The 25936-nt window shown below is 46.6% G+C and overlaps 1 protein-coding gene across 1 annotated transcript; it reads right to left on the bottom strand.

Moving 5' to 3' along the window:
• Positions 1-603: 603 nt before the first annotated feature.
• GAP43 (growth associated protein 43) lies at positions 604-24753 on the bottom strand (the record flags this gene model as incomplete). Its single annotated transcript, XM_009572718.1, is given in 3 exon segments — positions 604-1371; positions 24136-24513; positions 24516-24753. Coding segments are annotated over 3 exon segments (705 nt in total), but the record flags the coding sequence as incomplete, so codon positions are not given.
• Positions 24754-25936: the final 1183 nt, after the last annotated feature.

Genomic DNA, 25936 nt, shown 5'->3' with positions numbered 1-25936 from the left:
GAGATATTTCTCAAAGTGCTCTCAACTGGCTCTTACACTACCGGACCTTGTCCTGCCCATGTGCCTATTAACTCAATGCATTGGCCCAATTTATTTTGCCAAACAGAACATTTCTGGGGGGCCACACACACTATGCTACTCAACAACTTCTCCAACCCCAGCCCAGTGGGGCGAGAATCACCCTGCTGCAGGGGAGAGCTCAGGCCCCAGGACCTGTCCCGTCACGGCCCTCGGTGTGGCCCTCGGCAGGGGATGGACCTTCAGCATGGACCAAAGCTGGTCCCTCTGCTGGGACCCACAGGGCTCATCCCTCCAAGGTCACCATGCTTCTCCAAATCAGGGCCTGGAGTTCTCCTAGAGGGCCGCTTATTTTGTTCTTTCCTAAAACTGACTTTGCTACTTTCATTATTTACATTAGTTGGTGCTAATGCCTCACTCAAAGTCCAAGCCTGCTTCCCTTAAAAATCCCCTCAGCAGTGCCAGGGAATGCAGTCGGTCACTGACCGGTGGCTGAGGAGCACAGTGGGGCCACGCAAGAAGTGGCCCACCAAAGACTGCAGGCCAGCAGGATGTACGGCAGCATAGAAATGCGACACGGTGGTATTAATGATCATTATTCTCATTTATTATAATTATTGTTCAGTTTGAAAAAGGAGCCTGTAGCCAAGCATTACGCTATTGGCACTTTTTTTGTTGATGTTTTAGTTCTGAAAACAAACTGGGGTTTAATATGATTTTTCATTCATTTGTTGGGTTTGGTCTTTTTTTTTTTCTTTCGTTCATTCCATCACATTGAAAAAGGAAGAAAAGGATTTTTTTTTCCTCTTTTGTTTTAACTCACTCGGTAAGTCTGGACTCCTCGGATGAACGTAACATTGCACACACACACACTTGGAGAAGAGAGAGAGGGGGGGAGAGAGAGAGAGAGCGCGCTTGCGGTGGGCAGACAGACACACGCACGCGCCAGGTCAAAGAACTCTGATACAGTGCAAGAATTTTCCCAAAATGATTGGATCATCATTACCAAAAACTCGCCATAACAACACCAAGAAACAAAGAAATGTTTAAGCCACACTGTTTGACTGGGATTTTTCCTGCTTTTTTTTTTTTTTTTTTTAAATGTTTGCCACACAGAGAGAAAAAGGGTTTAAGTGGGAATGGGAGAGGGACGGACAGGCTCACAGATGCGAGCAGGAAGGGGGGAGATCGAGATTGGGGTGGGAAGGAAGGATAGAGGATAGGGGGAGGGAGGGAGGGGCAATGGGGAGTCATTTCTTAATGTTCAGGCATTTTCTTGGTCCGCCTTGCTCTCTTCTTCTTTCACCTCTTCCTGCTGGGCACTTTCAGTAGGTTTGGTTTCTTCTACAGCATCTAGTGGGGAAAGAGATGGTCCAGGGTTAGTCAGCCATGAACTAGAGCATTCTGCAAGCGCACACAGCCATCGCATGATGGACTGCATGGCTTCAGGCTTCTCTCTCCCCAAAACGACCCAGGTCTCAAAGTCCCTGGCACTTCTGCGGCATGGAAGGAACGTGCCGGGGTTCAGCCCAGCAGACAAGTGGGGCTCTCATGAAACACCTCCAGCCCCGCCAGAAAGTATGTGCAACTGGAAGGAGCTGCCTAGCTGATGTGGCAAGCAACCGTCATTCATTTGATCAGGTGCACTGAGTAGGCTCTTGGCTTACCAGCTAGATCAGACACGTTTGTTTTTTTTTTTTTTTACTTTTACCGAACCGAATGACTGTGCCAACCACTGTTGAATTGTTGCCCCCTAATTAGTCCTACAGATCCTTCCAGCAGAGTCTTAAAGACGTCATGAAGGGAAAACTCTACACGCACTTGAAGCTTGCAAGACTCAGAGGGAAAAATTTTATAACCTGTAACTCAGACTTCTCTTACACTGAATAGAGATCTAGAGAAATGTCTCTAAGCCTTCAAAAATGGGATCCTTCAACTAAGAGGTTATCACATCTCTCCAGTCTTCTGGGCTCTCCTTTTGAAGGCAGAGCTGCCCCAGGGGGAAGCAATGAGTGTAACTGGAGGTTGGGTGTGCCTGTCAATCAGACACCTTGTTCTGGCACACCATTCACATGAGAAGTTAAAATGAACGCTAGGAGCAATCCCACAATAATGAACTAGACAGGGGATCAGAACAGAGGGGAAGGCAGAGGCAGCCAGGAGGGACAAGGTAAATGAAAGGAGTGATCTTACTACTGGGTTCATCCAGCCCGAGACACCATGCCCCTCTCATTGCAGCAGGACAAATTTAATTGTCTCCGAGTTCCTTCTGACCAGCACTCATCATCTTTATATCAGGGTACGCTAACATGTTCCTGGGCCTTTTTCAGAAGCCCGCTAAGTTCTATGCACCATATGGATTGCTTTTTACAGGTGAAGGTGATGGTTCACCCAGGGCTGCAGGGCTGTAAGGTAGAATAATGCACAAGGGTCTTAGTGCACTGTAGCTGCTGGTCTGCTCCATCCCCATCTCTCCCCTTTCCTCACTGACTCCTCCCCTGCTACCCATAGACACAGACCATGGAGAGGCCAAGCAAGCAGCATCACTCCAGATTTGGGATAAAGAACAGGGAAAAGAAACAAGTGCTGAAGGGCTGGGTGGTGTGGGACAGACCACAAGATTGGTATGTCACATACCTCAATGCTGGCATTCAACATACCTCCGTAGCATCACTGCATCTCCAGTGGTCATTCACAGAGGACTGTGGGGTCCCTTTGAACCGGACAGTTCCTGGCTTCTCTGATGGGCTATCAGATCATGTTAAACCAGCATACAAAATGGGCCAGGGACTGCTCTCTGGCCCTGAGGCCAGCTGGCACCACACAGCTCATGTGCATATGGCTAAACTCTCTTACAGGGTGGCTGTGTCTGGGAGCTGTCTGGGGCAAAGCTAGTTGGCGTATTCAAAAATCACACCATGGCCCATGCTGTAAGCTTAGCGATACAGATGTTCACATACCAATGCTTAGTTTGTGAGGATTAGCATCCTCACACCCATGTTTAGCATTAGTGAGAATGCTAATTGGGATGTGAACTTTTCCTTACTGATACCATTTATGCATTTTAGCCTGGTCCATTCGATGCCATCAGATGGCAGACTTGTATTGGCAGACACTGGCAGCAGGTGCTGCATTCTCTATTCCCTCTCCACCTCAGCTATTTAGTCTCTCTTTTAAATTCCTTCCTATCCACCATTTCCATATGGATCACCTTTAAGTTGTGTGCAACTTCCCATCCTGAACCATCTTAGAGGTCTTTTCCAACCTTAATGATTCTATGATTCTATGATCTTCATTAAAGGCTCTGCTTCTGGACCTTCAAATACTTTTTGTCTTCGTAAACTCTGACTGTTGATTTCCAAAAGGAAAAAGCCTGTGGGAACAACCCCATGGCCCAGCACCATGGCCTGAGCCCCTGCACCTGCAAACCCCCTGTCAGCAAAAACATCTGTGGACTTGCTTTCCCTTGATACTGAACAGCTGAACAGAGTGTTACTCAAGGGCTCCTTCTATACATGGTACAGCCACAGCCATGAACCAAAGACAAAATAGGCTACTGATTAAAATAAGATGCAAGTATCGTTGGATGGCAAAGCAGGCCAACTTGCCCTAGTTTTGTTAATTTTCCTGAATGACTTGATCACGCTCCACTAGGGAGGGAGGGGGGTCCTTTTAATACTGCTCTTCTCCAAGGCATTCATAGCAGGACACACGTTGAATTATGGCGCTGAGAGTACAATCCCAATGCACCCGCCATCTACCTCCAAATTTGAGCCAAAAGACTATCGTTAGCCAGCAGCAAAGCATGCTTTGCTATAAGGCTCTGATAGATCCTAGTAAGGCAGAATTTCTGGTTTTTCCACACGTAAGTGCAAGATGAATGAAAGAGTAACAAAGGATAGGCAATACGGCTTCAGGAATACAAGCCCTGACACTGTATTTCATTATGTTTAAAACTTTCTACTGAAAATACGCACAGATTTTAGCTGGCAGTCCCCACAGCCTCCTCAGGACAGCACAACAGAAGGGCCTGTAATGCAGCAAGCACAGGGATAGACATTGGGAGGTCCTGCATACCTGCTGTGATACTGCGTGCCTTGGCCAAGACATACAAACCGCTAAGAAGCACAGATGCCCCCATCACATCAGCAGCTGAAAGTGGGGTCCAGCTCCTACAGTGGTAGGCTCTTGACAACTGTCCTAGCGCGATGGGCAGGAAATCTGGTTGCACTCAAAGTGGGGGAGCTGGCAACCTCGGTGACGTGGGGTAGCTCACAATGTTTCCCATGCCATTCTTGCTCTTAGGATAAGCAGGCAGGTTGAAACACAATTTTCTGCCATGCTTTGTTCCCTGTTGGCTCACCACAGTGGCAAATCTAATTTCCAGTGAGTACTCGTGGTGCCCGGAGATCCCTGGCTGGTGGAGGAATTGCATGCGGGTGCCTCGCTGCCCCCGTTGCCCTTCTCTGGAGAGCAGTTAGTCATAGGCAGGTGACTCTCTGCTGAAGCAGCCCAGAGACTGCACTGATTTCTGCCATAGCTGAAATAGCCTGGACTGACTCCGACGTCGTGGAGCAGCAGAAAGGATTTAAAGTCACTTCATCACATATTCAAGTCAACAGAGAAGAATCATACAAACCAAATGCTGGACACATGGCAAACTAGAGCAAATTTTCATGACTGTGGATGTCCCAAGTATAAACAAGAGGTCTACCTTTTTGAACAGGAATTCAGCCAACCACTCTCCCTCTTTTTTATTGCATGGTGTTGAAGCAATAAGGGGAAATACCCTATGCACTGCTACACCCTGCTAAGCATGTCTTATTTCCTAGCAGCTTTAGCAGCATTTCATTCACCTTTGGGATGAGGGAAAAGAAGCAACCTGGTGGTATTATACAATAATGAACTTTAGCAAGAAGTAGTATCACAACAGATAAAAAAATTCAGCACAAAAAATAAAGGTCAAGCTGTGGCACTGCTAAACCACAGCAGTGAAAAGAGGAGGATTCTCTCTGGGAGAGAGAGAGGCAATGGGAGCAACTCAGCATAACCCTATTGACATCAGGGCCAGTTAATAGGAGTTTCTGATTCACAAGGAGAGGTGAGACAGTTTATCTGACTCACCCCTCACCAGTTTGTTTGATGCAGGCTATTTCTGCAGTATGTTCTCTGGGGTTTTCTCCAGCCTAGTTTTCAGTGTCCCAGCAAAGGAAGGCAAGGTACCCCTGGGGAGATTAGTAGATAGCTATCCTGGGGATTCCATACATCAGAAACGGTATTTTTTACATTGCTTTTTACCCACTACTAGTCTTGATTTCCCACTTCCTTGTACTCCGGACTGTCGCACCTGTTGGTTTGTAGTGGACAAATACAGTTATACAGACAGAACTGCACAGCCTTGGCATTTTACATTCACTTTGCACTTTGTTGGAATAGGTGTAAAAGGTGACAAAAAAGCAGGTGAGAATTCAGGGCATTCAGGCAAAATGTTCTGTCCCCTGCTTGAGAAAAAAAGCATTTCATGCTGAGTGGCCAAATTTCCACCTGTCTGAAGCTGCCTCCCTTCTGAACATGCCAGCACTGTGAGATCTCCTCCTGCAAGATCAGAGTCCCCTTGCAAGGGAGAGAAGAAGCAGGAGGCAGTGAGTTATTTCTTAAGATGGACCTGGACTGGGGCAGCACCGAGATGCACGTGAAGAGATCATGAAATGGGAAAGCTGAAGTGGGAGTGGATGGACATCTCACCTAATTCCAGACATCTACACAGAGACATCTCCAGCTGATCTTCTCACCCTCTGCTCCCTTTCTAATTAGTGGAAATAAATATGACATTTCTAGGACTCTATTAACCTAATCTATTTAGATGCCTATTTTAGGACAAGAGGAGTTGCAACCCAGGAACACCTAGATCTTTAGCAAGCCAAGGTGGAGACATCACATTTGTTCTAGAGCATTCCAGCCACAGAGCAAAAAGAAGGGCCCAAACTCACAAAATGAGAACCTAACATGTGCCTGTATGGAGGAAACAGAACAGGAGGGGAGGCTGAGCTGTAATATGAAACAAAAGAAGCTTGAGGAGGGGCAAAAAATAAAATCTGTCCTGAAGGTTAAAGCAAGATAGGTCAAAAAGCTAAAAAACCAAACCAAAACAAAACAAGACCAACAACAAAAAACACCTAGTTTGTGCTTGTAATCATCACCCTCACAGTTGTTTTAATGCACATCAGTCATCACTTGCACTGTTCCTGGTTATTCCATTATTATGTCCCCCCCAGACACAGCTTTGAGATTTTAGTTTGTTTTGCAGCTTTGCCTTTTGTTTCAGGTTTTTTTAAATCTATGCTGCAGTCCAAATCATCCTATAGCATGGCATAATTTTGCCACAGAGACAGGCATCTGTGAGCTAAGCTGCCACCAAGCTCACTTCAATCTAGCACCCTGGACGGGGCAGCCAAGTTGAGAAACCTTTTGGGCAGCCTCAGACAAACCGTAAGCTGCAACTGCAGAATTGCTTAAGCGATAGAGCTGCGTGGTGGGAGAGGCTGAAGTGCGTTTGCTTCCCAGCTGAAGGGCCTGTGTCAGAGACATGCTTCATACCTACAGCTCCAACTGGTACCTGCCAGGGTACTGCCTTGCCCACCAAAGGGAAACAATATGGAAATGAACTAGAGATCCTTGCTGAAATAGGGTCTTAGAGAGCTCCTGCCCCTCAGCACTCCATTTATTTCCTGGAAAGGGTGAGAGTCATGTGTGTGAGCCCTGCTGGGGAGCAAACACCTCGAGCATATGCAGCTCTGGTTGCTGCAAAGCTGAAGCAGGCACGCAAGCAGCAGTTTTGCTGGATGGTGGTACTTCCAGCTGCCTTTGCCTATGCTGTGCTCTAATGGCTGAGCGTGCAGGCTCCTCTCCAAGTCTCTCCAGTGCCCTACATTCGTGAAATTAGGTTGAGTGGATTTCCGGGTAAAACACTGTCTCTTGGGACCCGCCCAGCTCCTGTCTGACTTGCCAAGATTAATTAAATCAGAGCAGACATCAGCTTATGACCATAGTAGCAACCTCTCTGCTGATCATTTCTTTTGTGGCTGGTGGCTTGGGTTTTGTTTTCCTTTTTGTCTCTGTTCCACTGCAGATCTTTAAATTACCACAGCTGATGCCAAGAGAAGAAAAATTACACAAACACTCCAGGATTCTACTACAGATGCAGGGATTTTGCTTTTGCTGCGTTCCCACTGTTTGCATAATTATTGCAGATATTGATTGTGCAGCTAGAACTCTCCCATGCCTTCGTGCTAAAGTATTGACCAGATCTGCTCAGCCGCTGCTCTTTCTCTAGCATTTCTCATGCTCGCTCCTTTCTCCCTCTGTCCTCTGCCAAATACAGCTTGGTCAGAGATGGAGCTGAAAAACTGTGCCTCGTCTGGTCTCCTTTTTGCTCCCAAATATTAATCTGGGTTTTGCTACCCTGTTATAAGCAGACCTCATCTGCCCCAGTGATGACTGTTTAGAGATGTTTTTTGGAGGGTAAGGAGCACTGGAAGGCCCCATTTAAAATCCCTGACCTGAGCCTCTCCTAGTTTTAATGACATTTGGATCCAGATTTGGATCCAGGCTTCACAGCTTGATTCATCTGTCCCAATCCATCTGTCCTTCTAGCCAGCCAGAAGCCGATTCCAGGCAGACAATGGTAGGTCTGAGACTGCTGAAACGAGATGCAGTTCAGGTTCAGAGCTGTTGCTTATACAGTTCTCTTCCCGATCCAAGTTAGCCCATTGCAGTCAGCCCTACGATGTGTCATATGCAGTGCTAAAATCCTACGCGCTCCCCACTCACTGCTTCTGAAAACTGGCAGACTTATGCTGGCCCAGCAAAACACTGAGAAATGAAGGAATTGGGTATTTCATGTGAATGGCTGTGTCTTGTCCAGGGGACTGACTTGCATGATTTCTCCCAAACCCCTGGTGAATCCCTCACTCACTACAGATGGACCCAGGGTACCATCTGGTTCCTGTGAGCCCTGGGGGTCCTGGTGGGCATATGGCACCTGGGAGATCCACATCCCCTTGGCAAACCCTGCAACAAGGTGGTGGGGAGGGATGTCCCCACTGCAAGCAGCAGGTAGGAGGTCCAGGGAAATTGCCCAGTAACTACTGGAAAGAAGCAGGCAAAGGAGCCTGTTAAGGTTAAAACAAAAAGGTGAATAAGGCACAATACATGGTAGTTTGGGTCTCCTATTCCTGCACCACCTCATCTTTGTTTCAGCGCCATGTATGCCAACCTCAGTTGCTCTAGCAGAGAGAAAAAAAACAACTTCTGCCAGTCCTATGGCTGACGACTTTGCTCCAAGCTTGGACAGCTGCCTCTTTTTCTGATCCTGCTAAATCCTCAGAGGACAGCCAGCCCCAGTTCTGTCGCCCCAGCTGCCTTTGCGCTTTGTCAGGCTGAAGAGCCAGTGGCTTAGGGATTTCCTCTCCCTCTCCTCCCACCCCGCGCCTTTCTTTCCCCAGCACCACCACGGAAATCCCACCCTGCGTCGGCATCCGTGTGTGCAGTAGATGGAAAGGGAGGGAGTGGTGGGAGAGATGCTCAGGGTGTGCGGCGGTGGGGAGGGGGTGCCGAGGGGAGTCAGGCTCACAGCTCCATTGCAAAGCATCTTTCACAGTGTCTAGACACCAGCTGCCGGGTTGCCATGGAAACTCCCCAACTTTGGCTGACAGGAGGGAGCAGCAAGGTCTCCAGAGAAATGGGAGTGGTGGAGGAAGAGGATGGGGAGAGAAAAGGGAGGATGTTCCTCGCGAATGTGAGGTGTTAACCCTGTTACAGCTATATTTGCAAATATTTTTGCTTCCTGGAGAATGGGAAAGAAGTGTCTCTCCTTCTTTCTTCCACAGCCATTTTCTTCCCACACCCAAGGACGCAGCCAGACCTGAAGGCTGAGACAAATGTCATGCCTACTGCTGGCTGGTCATTTATTCTTGCCTATTACCAGCACTTTTGGCCCAAACTTCCTGTGTACAGTACCTATAACTGGGCAATTGCAATCCAGCTAAGGTTGGAAGAAGCTTATCAGAGTGATTAGGTTTTCAGACAGTGAGATCTCCTTTAACAATGCCTCTCTCTTGGCCACCATCACTGCTACAAGCAAATGCAGCTCCAGGGAGGACAGGGTGCTCCCACCTGGCAGCAGTGTGATCCATCACCGTGCTTCTGTGGGGATGCTTTGTTGCACCAGAAAGTGGTGGGCAAGTGGGAGGCTGTGTCGTACAGAGACCGAAGGGGAAGTAAAAGAGCCCTTTTCGGATGAGGGTGCCTTGGAGGCAGATGTTTTGCACTGGTATTGAGTGGCCTCCTGCCAAAGAGCGTCAAAGGTGCTGACCTCGACAGACTCCTACCAAGGCTCCGCGGTCTTTACAGCCAGGGAGCCTGAAATGGAGAAATGGGAAGGGACTTGCACAGGGTCTCCCCAGCCATCAGCTGGGGTCAGAGCTGGTCTAATTCCCAATCAGTTGCTCAGCTGCCCTGCTGGAGCAGAAAGGCTCCCTTCAGGAGAGGTTCCAAGCTACCAGCCTCTCCATCTCCCCAAAAAGGGTGAGCCAGAGTCAGAGATGCCTCTGCAGACACTCAGACCACAGTTCTTCATTATCCGCTGCTTGACTTTCCAGCAAGGTAGTGTTCTGGTCTTTTTAGATACAATATCCAGATTGTACCAGATACATAAGATAAAACAAGATATAATATCCAGATCATACATTTATGATGAACCGAGACCTTTGTGAACGTCAAGAGCTGTCTCAATTGTGACCTTCCCAAATTGCAACAGGCAGCCAGCAATGTAAGTATTTATCTGGTCTTTGTCACCACAACAATGGCCTAACTCACAATCATGGAGGTATTTTATCCTTGTGGCATCCCAATGGAGAAAGCAAAGGCTTTTATCTGCATTTTAGAGTGAGCAAAGTATGAAGAACTGGGCTGTGGTCACACAAAAACCTGTGGTGTACCAAGGCTGAGTCGCCTTGGCTCTTCATTCCAGCATCTCAACCAGCCACCCTGCACACAGCAGCACTTTCATAGGTGTGATGCCTGTGATTTCTGAAATTCCAGAGAGTCCTAATTTCAGGCCAAAACTGGAGGTGCAGCAATCTCAGCAATACCCCCCTCCAACCATCACAGGAAGGCGGATAGAAGAAAGGCATTCATTACTTCACCTGAGGAAAACCTAAGAAGAATAACCCACAAGTTGTTCTTTTCTCCTCCCCTGCCCCTGTTGATTTCACATAGATCCTGCAGACCAGAAAGGCTACTCTTTTTAATTCCTTAAATTCCTTGTGTTTTGAACAGCTTGAATAGAGGTTTTTACTTGCTTCCAGATGTGGAATGTAACAGTTGGCAGCTGCTCTTGGCATACGCGTTGGAAAACAGGATGTCTCCGTCCCATGCAACAGTATTCTTTTGTGTCACCCCATCTTTTCCTCCTTGCTGGGTTAAGTTCTGGAGGATGGTTTAGAAACAGAGGGCATGTGAGGGGACAGAAGAACAAGGTCTTGATAAGACATATCCATTTATTGTTTAGCCTCTCTAGGGTCTCTGCCCTGTGAGATCATAGGGGAGAAATCAGAGGAAAGATGAGAAGGAATGGAAATACCCTGAGTAGATCACGGTCAAGTGAGCAAAATGCAGCCTTACTGAAGTGACTGATAGTGATTCCTGTACAGCCAGGACATTTCTAGCAAAGTAATTAATTCAGGGAGTGAAGCTTACAGCACTTTGGGGATGGAGGTTTGGGTTTGGAGAGGCCTGGCAGATGCACAGAGACTAGCACAGCAAGTGACAGAAGTTTGATAGACAGATCAGTCCCTCGGAGGCCTGCCCATCTTACAGCTCCACTGATCAGCCTGTGGTAGGATTAGTAGGGGGATAAAAATGAACCCAAAACCGTGGCAGACTGCTGGCTTTCATGCACTGCTGATCCTGAAATAAAGAGGGTTAAGGAGAAGAAGGAAATGTGCAGAGTGCTAGAGCATGTGTGTTCTCCATCTACAGCTCCCATCTCATCACAGGACCGTCTGTGAGGCTGCTCTCCTCCCCTGCCCCAGCAAAGTTGGCCAGGGAAAAGAGGCCAGAGGAGGAAACCTTCCAGAATTGCAGCAAAAAAGTCTAGAAATTCCTTCAGTGCATCCAGAATTAATGCACTGCTCCTCCCCTCGTACTCCTCCCCCTTCAGCTGTCGGTGGCAGGAGAACAAATTGCTGCAGCCCTTACTACAAACCACGCTCCTGCCTCCCTTCCCCCACCCCAAAAGACATGTGCCATTCATAAGCTTCCTGACTGATGGTCTCCATTATTAAAGCCTAGAAGGCTGATAAATTGGGGATTCATAGAGCCTGCAAGCCTCCAACAACCAGATTGCCATGGAAACCAGAGGCAGCCTCCATCTCCAGCAGAAATGATATTGATCTAGCTGAAGGCAGGGAATTACAATCAAGGAGAGGATATAAAATGTCTCTTTTTCTTCCCTTTGCCATCCTCCCATTTTGTGTTTAAATGAAGGAGAAATTTCATTTAGAGATCATTAGTTTGTTTCTGTCCATCATCATACACCAAGGCTCTGCAAATTGGATGCTAAAATGAATTAAGTGCCTGTTGTCAGGCCTTCCACAGCTATCTTGTTGATAACTGTCCCCAGCAGCTGCAACACCAACACCACCAGCTCTTTGCATCAAAGGTATTACTAATATTTCCCATATGCACAGCTGATGTGCACACATGTAGGATCCCAATGTGTTTTGTGCAGAATGGGCACTGAAACACAGCCCCTGCTCTCTAGGAGGCAGTTCAGGCTTAATGCTGTACCTACTGAAGCTCCTAGGAGCCTTTGCTTTTCGTTTCAACAGGAGAAGGTCATCACACACGTTATGACAGCCCGGACATAGGAAGAGGCATTTTGAACTATGAGCACTTGTGGAGAAATCCCCACTTCGAGACAACACGGAGTGGCATTGCTGGCGCAGAGCAACCCTCCCCTCTGCCCAAAATCTCCTGTCTGGGACTGCTTAATCACAGCCTTCCAGGGATGGAAAGATCAGGAGTCACAGCACCCATCCTGCAAAACTGGGTGGGCAGCTGAACACTTTCCCCAGCTCATACTGCAAAGACCAGATCCTCCTCGGTCTGTTGCCTCATCCCTTGGGTGCCCATGAGAAAGCCTAAGGATTGGGAGGTGAAAAGCCACAGCTTGACTTGAGGTGGAAGGTCAGACTGCATAGTTGCCTCTTCCACCCCAAGAAATCTCTGTGACCAGAGGGGTCATGATGCTTGCCCAGTAAGTGCTCAGCCCTAGAGGAAAGGAGGGCGTAGGGCAGCCCTGCGCCTGGTGCTAGCTGTTTTCAGAGAGCCGAGCTGCTCGGGAAGGAAGGAGGGAGCTGCCTGGAAAACCCTTCATGAGCGCTCTTGTTGCCAGCGGCAGTCTTCCCTGTGAAGGTGGCAGCAGCTAGCATCAGTAATTCTGATTTTAATTCAAATTTGGTTTGTTTTTTTTTTTTTTTTTTTTTTTAAACCCACCCCTCTCCCAGTTCGGGAGGGACTTTCCAGCCTCTGAACTTTCTGAGCGCTGCACAAGCGAACCAGTGCGGCTGTCCCACAGTAGCCATCTCAGTTTAATTGGCTTTTCACAATAACAATTCAATCAGGCGGATAATGAATTCAGCCTTGACGTGAGGGCACCCAGCGGGGCAGCTGCAAATGCTTGGGAGACCTCGCAGGGGCACAGCGAGGCAGCCCCATGCCTTGTGCACAACCGGCTGTGCCGTGGTGGCACAAGGCCAGGTTGCATTACCTAACACCCTGGAGCAGCAGGTATGTGCAGGTTGTCAATGGCAAAGTCAAAGCTCCTCAGTACTGTCCACTATGGTGGAAAAAAGTACCCTTATGGGGTGGTAACACAGCCCGTTGCTGAGCTAGCCTACAATGACAAGCCTTCTCTCCCTCATCAAAGGACAGTTCAGCACTGCTGTGGCTGTCCCCTTGCTAACACTGCCAACCCAAGGTGGCCCTGCCTCGGCTGTGGGGCCAAGCAGTAGCCGCTCCTCCACTATCATCTCATGCGTAGCCAAAGTCTGCTATGAAGCCCAGCTCTGCACATGTCCATAGAGGCTGTGAGGTACCAGAGCACCCACTTGCAGAGTTTCTAAGTTTTTGGACAAGGTGGAGCAGCCCATACTTTTGGCTTAGGCACCATCAGTTTGATACCAACAGCTGTCACAGAAGAGGACCTTATCTGAGGCGTGAACCCACCAGACCTGAGCTGCTCTGAAATTGCTCTGAAATTGCACTGAGGCATAGGAAGTGGCACCCCACCATTTTGTGCTCATGTTGTCTCCCCTGGTCCTCCAGCTGATTTTATTTTCTGTAAAGATCCTTGGCTCGGGTCTTGCCTGCTGGTCACAGAGCAATACCATGAGATATCCACGTGAATGAACACGTCTCTCTTACTCTTCTTCTCCGGCTGGAGCTGTTCCACTTCCATAAATCATTAAATATTCATTGGGCCAGAGGAAAACATTGACTCTGTAGACTGGTGGTGAGGGCACTCATCTGCAACGGGGGAGACTAAACTCCACATCCTGGCTCCAGCAAACAATAAATAATTTATACAAAGTGGAACAGCTCCAGCAGGAGGGATCAGGGGAAACTTCACCCAGCAGCCCAATGGCTTGCTTGCAAACCTCACTGGATTTCAGCTTCCTAGAGTAAGGCATGGGCCCATCCTGTCTTCTGTCCCATTCAGGGAGTACCTGGCCCTCACATGCTAGCTACTCTAAAAGCAGGCAAAGGTTTCTCTTACTACTTTAATCTACAAATCCCATCATTCCTGGTACTGGTACATTATGTTTGGTTTTGACATATTAAAGGGTTCTTTAATGAAAAAAAAGAGTTTCACAGAAAAATTCCAGCCCAGCAGGACTCAGAAGCCCTGCATGGAGGTGGTTTGAACTGCAATTAGCTTGACTCCTCTGTTTGGTAGAAACACGTGTATGTGTTTTGCTAGAAACGAGGACGAGAAGTAGTTCCATGCTACATTAGTTAGGAACGGCTGGAATTTTCTCCTTGTTCCCTGATGTAAAAATGTGTGACTCCATCCATCTTTCTCACAGCTTCATGGCTTCAGCCATGAAGGAAGTTTCTAGCTTGAGGCACAAAGAAACATTGTCTTTCTCATTTTGTGTCTCTTTATTGAGTGCAGTGAACAGTGCTGCATTAGCATCTCTTGAGACCGAAGTCTCTTGCTCATCCAGAGAAGTGGTGCTGCTCAGCAGCAGTGCTGTGCATTTCTTCCCCCTACCTTCCTGCTGGGCCTCAGGTGTGTTTGGGAAAGGTTGTGTCATGGACAAGAGGTCAAGCTCAATCCCTGTGCCTGGCACCACGTTTGGCCACACTGATAAGTCTCCCAATGAAGGCTTGGCAGTAGTGCTGGGACGGGTTTGTGCAAAGAGTACCTTCATCCCCAAAGATAAGCTTCAAGGCATGTGCCAAAACTGTTTACACTGCTGAAGGATCTCTCAAACACCCACGAGTCCCACTGACGTGCAAACCTGCAGCACCCTGAATGTCCATGCCGAACACTAGGAGCTGTACCATGGGACGGGTGCAGGACTGAGCAGGTGTGGTACAGGGTTAGGAGATCTAGGTGACAGTCATGTCTGCTCACTGTTTGGCAATAAAGAAGTGACTTCCTTTTGCTGTGCTTTCACCATCTGGATCCCTGGTGTAGCAGTTGAATAATGGACTGTGAATGCAGACAAAGGGCCAGACAGAATTGCTGCTTGGATAAATTGTAGCAGCCCTACTGAAGATCACAGCAGCCCTCTGATCAGACCTTGTGAATGCGGGGGATTTTCATCCCTTCCGGCCGCAAGGGAAAGCAGAAGACAGAAAGCAGTATTGCAATATTGCACTGAGTCCCTCCCAAGGGAAGAAATGTACAGACCATTTGTGAGCAGATCTAAGATTAAGACCACAGAGTGCTTCAACTCGCATGTCTTTCTGAAGTGCAGCGGGGCAGGCTCCAGCCCAGGGCTTGGTGTCCTGTGGCATACCCCTTGTTTCAGCACTGATGACTAAAGATTACTCTGAATTACTAATGAAACTGATGCTGAAATCACAGCCTTACATAAGTTAGCGAGGCTTAGATTTCAGCCCTGTAGCTGCAGCTATAGCTGGTGAGCATTGCCTCCAAACAGGCTGGAGAAGATGGGAGGAAGGAGGGAGGAAGAAGGGGAGCTTGGAAGAGAAATTTTGGGATAGGTAACACAAGGTGTCAAAGCTGGAATACATACTCTTTCATTTCTCAGCCCACACCCAGTGAGGGGATGGAGTCCTATACTCATCTAAAAACTAGGCAGTTATGGCCTTAGTTATGGACTTGCATTCACACGTCTCTTAGAGGCTTGTGTCATTTCCAAATCAATGGGTACCTAAAGCCTTTAAGAACAGCAAAGGGGTTTTTAAAAGTACTTTTCACTACCCCAACTTTAAATTACTTTTACTTTATTCCATTTTCCATCTCTTCAAATGGCTATCCAGTGAGATCTTTGAAACATTTTTCACAGCTGCCAAGACGGTTCTGCCAAAGTCAGCAGCACTCAGGAACGCTCCTGCAGACTGGTCACAGCTCTCGCTCCTGCCCTCCCATCCCTTTCCCTGTACGTGCAATGCATTGTCAGCTATGGTTCTGCAGCACTGCACAACTTTAGCATTGGGATTTGGATGCTCTTCCAAATGTCAGAGAGATTTTCTTCTTCATTAAGCCCTGTAGGTTACAGGTAATGTCCGGTTATCATTACTAGCATTCCCGATTACTGTGTTTTGCTGAGGGAAGATGGAGAGGTTGAATAGTGTCTTCCACCTTCTGCTTTCTTTCATAATGAAAAGAGGACTCATTTGCTATTGCCTCAAGGTACAGCTGGAAAGTGTGTGGTCCTTTGAACACTGGATAATTAGGACCTTATGACCTTTATCTAAGACTTATTTACATGAAGCCTTGAGTCTCACTTTTCCTGTCATTAGGAGAAGAGCATTTTCCTTTACATCTCTGAGCCCTGTCCAGGTTTCCATAGCTCTTTTCCTGACTACTCTGCTGCAAAGGGCAGGTGTCCAACATGGGCTCCTGGCTGCCAGGACCTCAGCTGAGATTTTCAGCTCTGTTCCAGTGTCCCATGCTGACAGTGATGTAGCTAAGGACACAGAAAGAAAAAAGAAACATTTCCACAGATCACATTCACATTTGGTGATGATAAAGACAAGGCTCTTTATATGGTACAGGCCAGCTAGAGCTAAAGGATATGCAAAGGGAGCCTTTAGCAGGGAATACAGAACTAGGAAGAAAGTCACAATTCTAGCAACCTGCAAAACCAGACCAGGCTCCCTTTCAGAGAACAGCGAAGCACACAATAGCAGCACTCTCCATCATTCAGTATTCCCCCATACATTATCGTTAAGTGTCTCCTCTATTTTCTGCCTGAAAGACATTCAACACCAATAGAGAGGAAAGCTAGGGAATGAGGAAGCCCTCCTTTAAGTCAAGCTTGCATCATGAATGTAGTCTTGAGAAATATATTGTGGCTAGAGACCTGTTCAAATTGAGCTTGCGTAAGTTGGTCTTTCAAAGGTCTACTGGAGGTCCAGAACTGGAGATGGAACCTACTCCACAGAGCTGATGCCAGTGGCTTGACTTGTAAGCCTCCTGTCACTGCCTACATTTTCTTTGGTTCTCTTGGCCACTGCCCAATCTCACAGACCAACATATGGCTGAATAAAATATTTGTGCAGTGCCTTTACAAAGAGGAGAACTCCCAAGTCCTCAACGGACCCGGATGTCATTGCAGTCGTCAGTGCTCATTGGGTAGCTGTCTTCAAAAAGCAAAGATGTTGGTGTGCATAAGGACTGGGATGAGGAGCAAAACAGAAGAAATATTGCCTTTCTGGAAATACGTGTATACAAGTACAGCCTTTTCTGGACAAACACTGTATGTCACCCCATCTCATAAAGGACATTTGCAGATTTAAAGGGAGTGCAGAGAAAAGCAACAAAGATGCTAAAAAGCATGGGAATAATTTCATATAAAAAGCAATTGAAAGCATTGCTTGTGTTTTCTTCGGGAAAGAGGTGAACAGCAAGGGCTATGGTACTATGCCCTCTGTGCGTATGTGCATACTATATGATGCTATATACAATAATTAGTGGCATAAAGTAGGCCTATCAGAAGCATTTGCTCTTTCTGTGACATAACACAAGTACAGAAAGATATTTAAGGGAATGGTGGCCAATTCATTATTGAACTTTCCAGCCATTGTACAGCTGGATGGAGTTGGGGAGGCTGTTGACACTTGGTCAGTCGGATATTATGCATTTATATATATGCCATATAAAGCCACAGTTATAATAAGTATCAAAAGAGATAATACATCATGCTTTAACTGTTAAACCAAATCCTGGGCAGCAGAGGACAGGGATAAGTCTTAATAGTAGAGAGGCAGTTTACCTCAAATCTGCCTACAGCAGTATTTGGTGCTAGCCACTGCGAGAAGTACAATAAATAGATTTTAGGTCTGACCTGGCTTGGCAATTTCTGTGTTCCTCTACCAGTTATTTGCATGGACCCTCGGGAGTACAACTTCACCTTGCCAGAGTCCATGGAGTTACCACAGAGATTGGAAGTGATCACTGCACTGCCATTGATAATCCAGTATTAATGCACCTATTTTACAGCTCTCGAGGAATGTCTAACTAATCTGATTGTGCTGACCTGGTGAACTTTCCCAATCCCTTTCCTCTGCACATGGCAGTCGTCTGTACCAGAGAGTCAGTACTGCTACCTTTAAAGTACTGCTCCTTGGAGCTGTAAATCCCAGCTGATACTCTGCAAGCTTATATCTATGTGAAAAGTTCAGCCTATTTGATCGTAGTGTAAAGAGATAACACCGCTGGTGGTGCAGAGCACTGACGGCAGCTACAGCAAACAGCTGTCACTTAAATTTCATTGTCCGTCTGTCTATTTTGTCCACTGGTCTGCTATTTGAGCCCTTCTCAGTAGAGAATTTGGTTATCATTTATGGTGGAAAGCCTTCCTCCCATGTGGGGATTTCAGAGCATTTTCTGAAGATGATCTGAGTGCAGTTGTAGTGGGCCACTGTGGAAAACATTGTAACAAGGAGACAGTGATTTTGACCAAAATCTAGATGGAGTTTAACCATCGGTCTTGGCTGTAGAGAGCTGTGTGTTAGCGTGAATGACCACTGTACAACATGAGCACATACCGTGACATTAGTGTGCACTGCCTTAAACAATACCACCTGTATATACTGCTTGTAAGAGCTCCTTCCTACGGAGACGTGCAAGAGTGTAATGCTCTCAGCAAACCTTGGTATACCGTCTAGAAAGTTCAGTATTGTACAGGTTCAAGACCAATAGCTTTGTTCAGCCAGAAGAATACTAGAAAGATGTGAAGAAGAGTGAGGCTGGCCAACCTCGCCATGAACAGGAACACTGTGCAGCGTGCCATGATCAACGAGGAGGGGCTCAGCAGATACTGCAACAGCTGTGGTTCCCAACATCAGAAGGGATGAAAGATTGCTGTCACCTTTCCTATAATTTCCATCCTTCACAAAATAAACCAGTTAACTAGCCTTGAGTGTCCATGCTGTACTGAGGTCCCAAAAGAACTCATACCTCCTTGGTGAAAACAGCGGTTAACCTGCTCTCCTCAAGAGGCCTTTTCCAGAGTCAGCCCACACCTTGTCATCGGTAAATATGCTTAGTGCCACCTACGATTTCATTAAAAGAGGTCAGGTCCTGCTTCACCATTAGCCCACTAGTGCAGTTCCCACCTATACAGGGCAAGCTGCATCTCATTAGAAAACAGCAGACCTGAGGCACACATGGGACCAGAGACTATTTCACTGCAACAGAGGAGGTAGCAGGTAATGTGTAGGTTTCCTCTTCTCAGGAAAATTGTGACATTCTACTTTCCTTACCCTGCCCCTCACATGGCTATTTGCACCAATGCAAAGCAGGCTGTGAAATACATATGCAATGCTTATACCCATGTAGACACAATGCAAAGATTAAAAATTTCAGAGCAACTGAGAAATAGGCACATACTTTGACACCTTTCAGCCTGTTGCAGGTAAGCTAAACTGCATTTATATTCTTACTTTGTTGCTGGAGTAGTACTACAGAGAAGAAAATGCTGGCACAGTTGCTTAGAGTTGTTACCTCTGGGGCAGTCATGGGAAGACTACTGTATTTGCATTGCTTTCCTCGCCTGCCATGTGTAGCAGCAGAGATAAGCTCCCGTGAAACAGGAACGGCAGTGAAGGTGTTCTGCCTCATGCCAGCTACCCATGGGCCAAGACTAAAATTCTAGTTATACAACTGAAATCCTCTCGCGTAGCAAGGCTGTACCTTCTAGCTGATACATGACAATAGACAGTATCCCTTTCCAAATCTTTATACAGCCTAGGTGCTCCCTAGGTGCAGCAAGTATTGTCCTTCCATCAATATGCTGATTGAACTGAAAACAAAGAACTGATTCAACTCTAAACCATGAAAAAAGATCCTTAGGGACTTGCTGCCTCTGAGGATCTGAAGAGAAGACAGTGCCTTCCAGTGCTCCTTGCTTGCAGGATACAGGGCCCTGGGGGAACTGCTGGCCTGCTTCCATGCAAAGCAATTGTCATCTGGCTGATTTTTCACTTCAGCTGTGAAACTGCTCCATTGTAAAGCTATTTTATCAAGCGGGAGAAAGCATTCTTCATTTCCCAACAAAAGAAGATCCATTTGTTTCCTTAGGCACAATTTACTCTCTCACATTTCCGGGCTTTGTTATATTCTTACCTGACAATCTGAGAATGCTTTTGATGTGAAAGCTAGCCAAATTTGGAGGTGAGACTCAAAAACCTGGGAAAATACAAAGAGAATCTAACATTGTGTGACATTCACCTCCTCTCCTCCCCATAAGCCACACAGTAGCCCATCTTCTTCTATAGTGTGCTGTGCTGGATGCTGATCTCACTTCAAAGCTGAGCTAATGTAGACTCTTTCCAGTAACTTTGATGGAAACTGTCCGGATTTAAGCCAATGCAACCTAGATTAGAGTAAGTCTCACCTCCTCATCCATATGTAACGTATAAATTCCCTCCTACCACTTATGAATTTTGTTCTGTTGAGTAGGTTGGCATCTAAGGGACCCTCTCTAAGCATAATACCAACACCAAAGAGGCAAAAGTTGGATCATAACAAGAAAGTCTATAAACATAAGTCTTGGCAAGGATGCTCAGATAAGAGAACACCTTCCTGGCATGCAAATCACCCACCAAAAGACGCGAAGAGAACTAAGAGATTGTCCTTCTTACATCAACCCCTCACTGCCGCTGAACAAAGCCCACTGACTCATTTCATGCCTTACCCAGGTTGGAATCCATGTATTTTTTCCATCTACTTTTTGACACATTGAGGATTGCTTAGAAACTGCCCTACAACTGGGAATGCCTGGGCTTCCAGATCAACTAATACTGGATACGGGACAGTTGTTTGAAGCCGTTTCCTAAGCCATTCACAACAGACAGGTAGAGTATGTGGAACTGACTAACAAGGAGAGCTGAGGGTTGTCAGGCGATTTAGCGACTGGTATGAAGAATCACCCAGCCTCTCCCCCACTCCAGAAACATTAAATATTAAGCATTAAAAATCATGCACTTCTCTTTGTCTGGTTAGTTATTCCTTTCCCTTCTTCCTGTCTTTTTTGTCCTGCCCTTTGATGAAGGCAAAAATCTTTTCTGGATAGAAATGAAATGCCCTTGCCTTTTGCTTGTGTTTGCACCAGGGAAGATATCCACAGATAACACGATACAGCCGTTGTAGTAAAATTCAAGGCAGATGAACACCACTGCACAAAAGTAGCATGGTCGGCACGCCTCATGGTAGTAGCAGCCAAGCATGCCATGGCAACCAGCCAACCAATGACACTGGCTAGGAGCCAATTTGATTTATTTTTGGCAGCCTGACACCACATACTACTGTGCCAGTCTTCGATCACAGAAATGATAAGAGATGACCTTTGAAAGCCAAGGGGATGACTTCTGGGAGAAGGGGACTGATGAAGCTGAAAGAGGATCTGTCCCCAGGCTGGAGGAGTACTGCAGTGGCAGATGTTCGGTAGCCCTCCCCCTTTCGTGAATGACCATCGCAGCCGTGCCAGCAACCACCAGTGCTGCGTTTGCTGGGGGATGACCGGGAGAAAGGTTGAGACATGGCAAATATCTTTAAGTCTATGGAAAGAGTAATTACCAAGAGAGAAACAGAGAGGTTTGAAGAGATGAGAGGGAATAATAGGATGAAGATAGGAAAAAGAAAACATAGGCTTTCTGTCAGGAAATATTTCCTGTCTGTAGGAACATTTATACTGTGATGATGCTCTTTTGTGGAATATTCTTTAAGGAGAAAGGAGCAGCTTACTATTCTGGACATTGTGCTATAGAGTGTATTGTAGAACACAACCCAGCATCCTCAGAGAGAAGGACAAGAAGGCCTATTTAATCTTTTTTGCGTTTCTTTCTTGGATGGCTCTGGGGGTAGTTACCCAGCTGTTCGAGTTTGTGACTGGAAGGCTGATATCATATGGGAATAGGAATTTAGAAAAAAATCTATATTCATTAACATTTTAAAGAGACTATCAGTTTGACTGTGGCCACACACCTCCCATGTTTGCTTTCTGCAAACATTGGTAAGCTTGAGTATTACTGCATGCATATTGAGTAAGTATAAATAAGTGCACATACTGGTCTTGAACATTCAAACAATCACTGAAAACTCATTTTTAAATATGCATTTTATTGTAGATTTTGCAACTTACTCTGTGGGCTAGATATTTACATAAGTAACAGTATCATGTGCAAATGCATATTAAATCATGCATTTAAATGGCCATTTCAAATAATGTGGCCATGAATGGTTGACCATTTCAAATGATGTTAAAGCCAACAAGAGCATGGGGAAGATATCTGCAAAGAATTTAGAATACTGCGTAGAAATAAACCGTTCTTTGATGACTGGTGACTCAAAACAGGTAAAATTAAGCAAATAAAATAGCCTGCTACTATGAATTTCCTACCTCTATCCATTAGAGCAGATTAATCTGAATAAAAATAGAATGTTAATTCAAAGCAGAATCACTATTCCTGTTTAGGAATAAGGCATCCCAAGTCTTAAACAAGAGTTAATTAGCACTTGTTATCCTGTGTACAGAGGACCCCAAAACACTGATTCACTCTGTCTTATTTTTGCCATTGATGTTTATACCTTTGCCCAAGCACAAAAACAACACAAGTACAGCATGCAACATACCAAATTAGATTTCACAAATCACATTACATTTATTTTGCCACTCAACTCATCACACAAAGTAAGGACAAAGGACTGGAGACCTGGACAACAAAAAGCCAACTTCGATGATGCAATTTCAAGGCTTATCTCTAGAAATGTCTAAATGAAAGGAGGTAAAACCAGCAACCCTTTGTTGTTGTGTACATTCAGTTTAGACTCACACTCTTGAAGGCCGCTCCCCTTGTCCATACCTTAAATCATAAACGTTCTGCATGAGCTCCTCTCCCAGTACTTATCTGTCCTTTTGGATGTCTGTTCTCTCCCGTCTGTCCACTTTGTTGAGCAGGAACAGAGTCGCCTGAAGCCCTGAGTTAGCTATGAAGCTTGGAAGTCTAACTAGAGAGTGGGATTTATAATTTGTGGAAGAGAAGTAGTGGACCAAATGAAATGATGGAGAAACATCAGTAAGTGCGAGACTGGATGCTGAGGCTCTGTAACACCTACATCAGGCTGTTTATGAATATCAAGGTGATATGCCACATTTTTGCCCCAACAAGCTAATGAATGAAGAATACCCTGTACAGCTGAATGTCTCATGAATGTGGAGGCCAGTTATGCTTGGCACTGCCTCTTGATTGAGTTTCATGTGGTGCCTACCTCTGATGTTGCCTTTTTTTTTTTTTATATTCTCTTTCTTTGATAACATAAGGAAGGTAAAGAACAAGAGCAAAAGTATCCTCAAGTCTTTGATGCATTTTCTACCCAGGACAGTATCACAATTCAAAACCAGCTCTTCTTTATGGTTTGTAAACACTATGCTTCTGTCAAAAATGCTTGCTTTTGCCTCTGAAAACTTTTCACCTCTTCCCAGGGGAACTAGTTAAAGCAGAGTTGCACTTGGTCAAGAGCAAAGAATTGAAAACACCTCCTAGAGCGACTGTTTGCATTGAACCCTCTCTTCTGTCCTCACTCACTAAGCTGTCAGGGCCTTTAATCTTCCCTTTCCCTATCTGATCCTCTCACCATGAGTGTCTGACCCAGCTGACGCGTCTAAAAGCTTCATGCAAGTGTGGCTGTCATGGGCTACTCCAAGTACAGAGGCTAGAAGTATTGGTGTGGATGAAACTATAAGCAATGCTGATAACAAGATCTTCCTGGCTAGGATGTGGTTGTACCAGGAATCTCATCCATTCACAAGCAGATGGAAAAAAGACCCTTTGGCTCCTTCTTGACGATCCCACCAGCAAGACTAAATGGCCTCCTGCAGTATGAGAGCGCTTTTGTCCTGTGAGATTTTCAGCTCAAGCTGGCAGCTTCCAGTGAGCTGGTATCAGCTTGGGCTGTTTTGTTGCCCCACTGGAACTGCCTCTGCTAGTTCATCATCCTCTTTAGCATATGCAGAGCTTGGGGAGCTCTCCCAGGCTCCTCCAAGCCGCCCAGCTGGCTGACACTCTCCTGCCACCATGGAAAAAAGGGCTGGATGGCACCTCTACCTAGAGGAACAGGAGCCTCGAGAGGAGGTGCTGTATTTCCAAAAGCTGCTGGGAAGCAGGGAAGAGGGTGTTAAGCAAGAACATGCAACTCCCCCACCCCTAAAACCCAGTAAGGGGATTCCCTTGTTAACCCTCAGTCTAACCCCCGCACCAGCTCTTGCTGGCCAAACTCAGATGCATCCCCAAGAGACCAAGGGAGACATCCATTTCTGGAGAGGCCCATTCCCTAGCGAGGCATTCACTCACCTGTCTTCTCTTCGGTTTGGCTGCTCTCCACTGTCTCCATTTGGGGTTGCGCTGTTGCCTTGGCAGTAGCATCCTCTGCGGCAGGGATGGTGGTGGCAGTGGTGTCAGCAGCAGGCACGTCGGCTTGTTTAGGCTCCTCTTTGTCTTGGGCTTCGTCAGCCTTCAAGGACGGCGAGTTATCAGTGGAAGCTTTAGTGGCACTTTCCGTTTCGGCAGCAGCAGCAGCAGTGGGCTTTTCCTCCGAGGAGGCAGCAGGAGTGGCAGCCTGTGGGGCTGGCTGCTCTGAGCCCGTGTCGGTGGCTCCATCCCCTTTTTTCTCCTCCGCTGGCGCGCTGCTGTCTTTGCTGCCCTCCTCCCGCTGAGCACTGTCAGCGGCGGGGCGCTTGGCGTTTCGCTCTCTTTGTTCTCGGCCACTCCGCCAGCAGGGCCTTCCTCCTTCTTGTCGGCGGCATCAGTCTCAGATGCTGGGGCATCTCCCTTCTTCTCCCCCTTGAGCTTTTTCCTTGTTATGTGTCCACGGAAGCTGGCCTGGATTTTGGTGGCTGCCTTATGAGCTTTATCTTCTGGTTTGATGCCATCTTGCTCGATCTTTTGGTCCCCGTCCTCATTTTTTTCAACCTTTGAAGAAGAACAAGGGAGGAGGGCAGAGGAGAAAGAGAGAGATAGTTAGGATTTCTCCAGGTGCAGCCCAGGCTCTAGTTTTATCGGGAATGTCCCACCTTCCCCTCCTGCTAACCAGTGACAAGTTTCAAAGCAGCCTTTCCATTTGGTATAGGTTTGAAGCCAGGTGGCTCTAATTTCATCCTAGGGCTGGACAGACACGGGGGGTTTGTAAAAGGAATTTAAAGCAACTCATCATCTCCATCAGCAATGCTGAGAGCACCTTGGCTGTGTGGAAAGGCTTGCACCAGCTGGGTTGTCTCTATTCCCATGATTTATTTTCTCATCCATTTTGAAATGTACCAATTTTTTCCCCTACCCATTTTCAAAACACTCTCCTGAGGCGGATTTTCACAGTCCTTCCAAATCCACCTTTGCATTCAAGTCTTTGTTTCTTTTTAATGACACCTTGTTTCACAGGTGTGCAACTCTAATGACACCAAGTGTTTTGTCTTTTTTTTTAACAGAAAAGAGTATTGCTGCCTGCCCCACCGCAGATGCATGCTGTCAGACATACACAGATACTCACAGGATATACTCCTCACAAATGCCCTGCCTGCAAGCACTCCAAACACTTTGCCTCTGCTCTCCACTCATGGTTTCAATGAAGGAATATAGACAGATAGATATCAGTCTCTCCAATTTCAGCAGATTATTATTATTTCTCTGACTGTTGGGGGGAATTCAGCCTTGCAACAAAGAACAGGCATTCTCCATGTTTTTTAGACTTAAGCCATGCATTAGAGTCTTAAATGGGACCAAAACAGAGCCTGTGCCTCATGCTGGTCTGTTGCAGACAGATAATGCTCAGCTTGTAAACCCCTACTGAATCTACAGGACATGCCATGCTTCACCCCAATAATTTAGCAGCCCTTGGGCAAGTAACAGCTCAGCTGCATATTGGTGAAAGGACACTGTTCTATTAATATTCCCATTGGGAAGCATTCAAAAGAGCTACATGGAAGCTGAGCCACTGGCCTTTTTGCTGTCTGCACCTGGTTTCAAACACTGGCTCAGGTCACAAAAGAAGGAAAACAAGCTGGTTGAGAAAGATAGCAAGCGTTTATTCCCGGGTGGGAAGAGAAAACCACTCCTTAGGCCATTGCAACTGAGTGGTGCCATCTGGGGAAAGGCCCAGGAC

Source organism: Fulmarus glacialis, unplaced genomic scaffold (genome assembly GCF_000690835.1).
Source record: "Fulmarus glacialis isolate BGI_N327 unplaced genomic scaffold, ASM69083v1 scaffold38112, whole genome shotgun sequence".
In the NCBI taxonomy this organism is placed as follows: domain Eukaryota; kingdom Metazoa; phylum Chordata; class Aves; order Procellariiformes; family Procellariidae; genus Fulmarus; species Fulmarus glacialis.
Note: the sequence above shows the minus strand (reverse complement) of the source record. Positions and strands in the feature narration are given on the sequence as shown.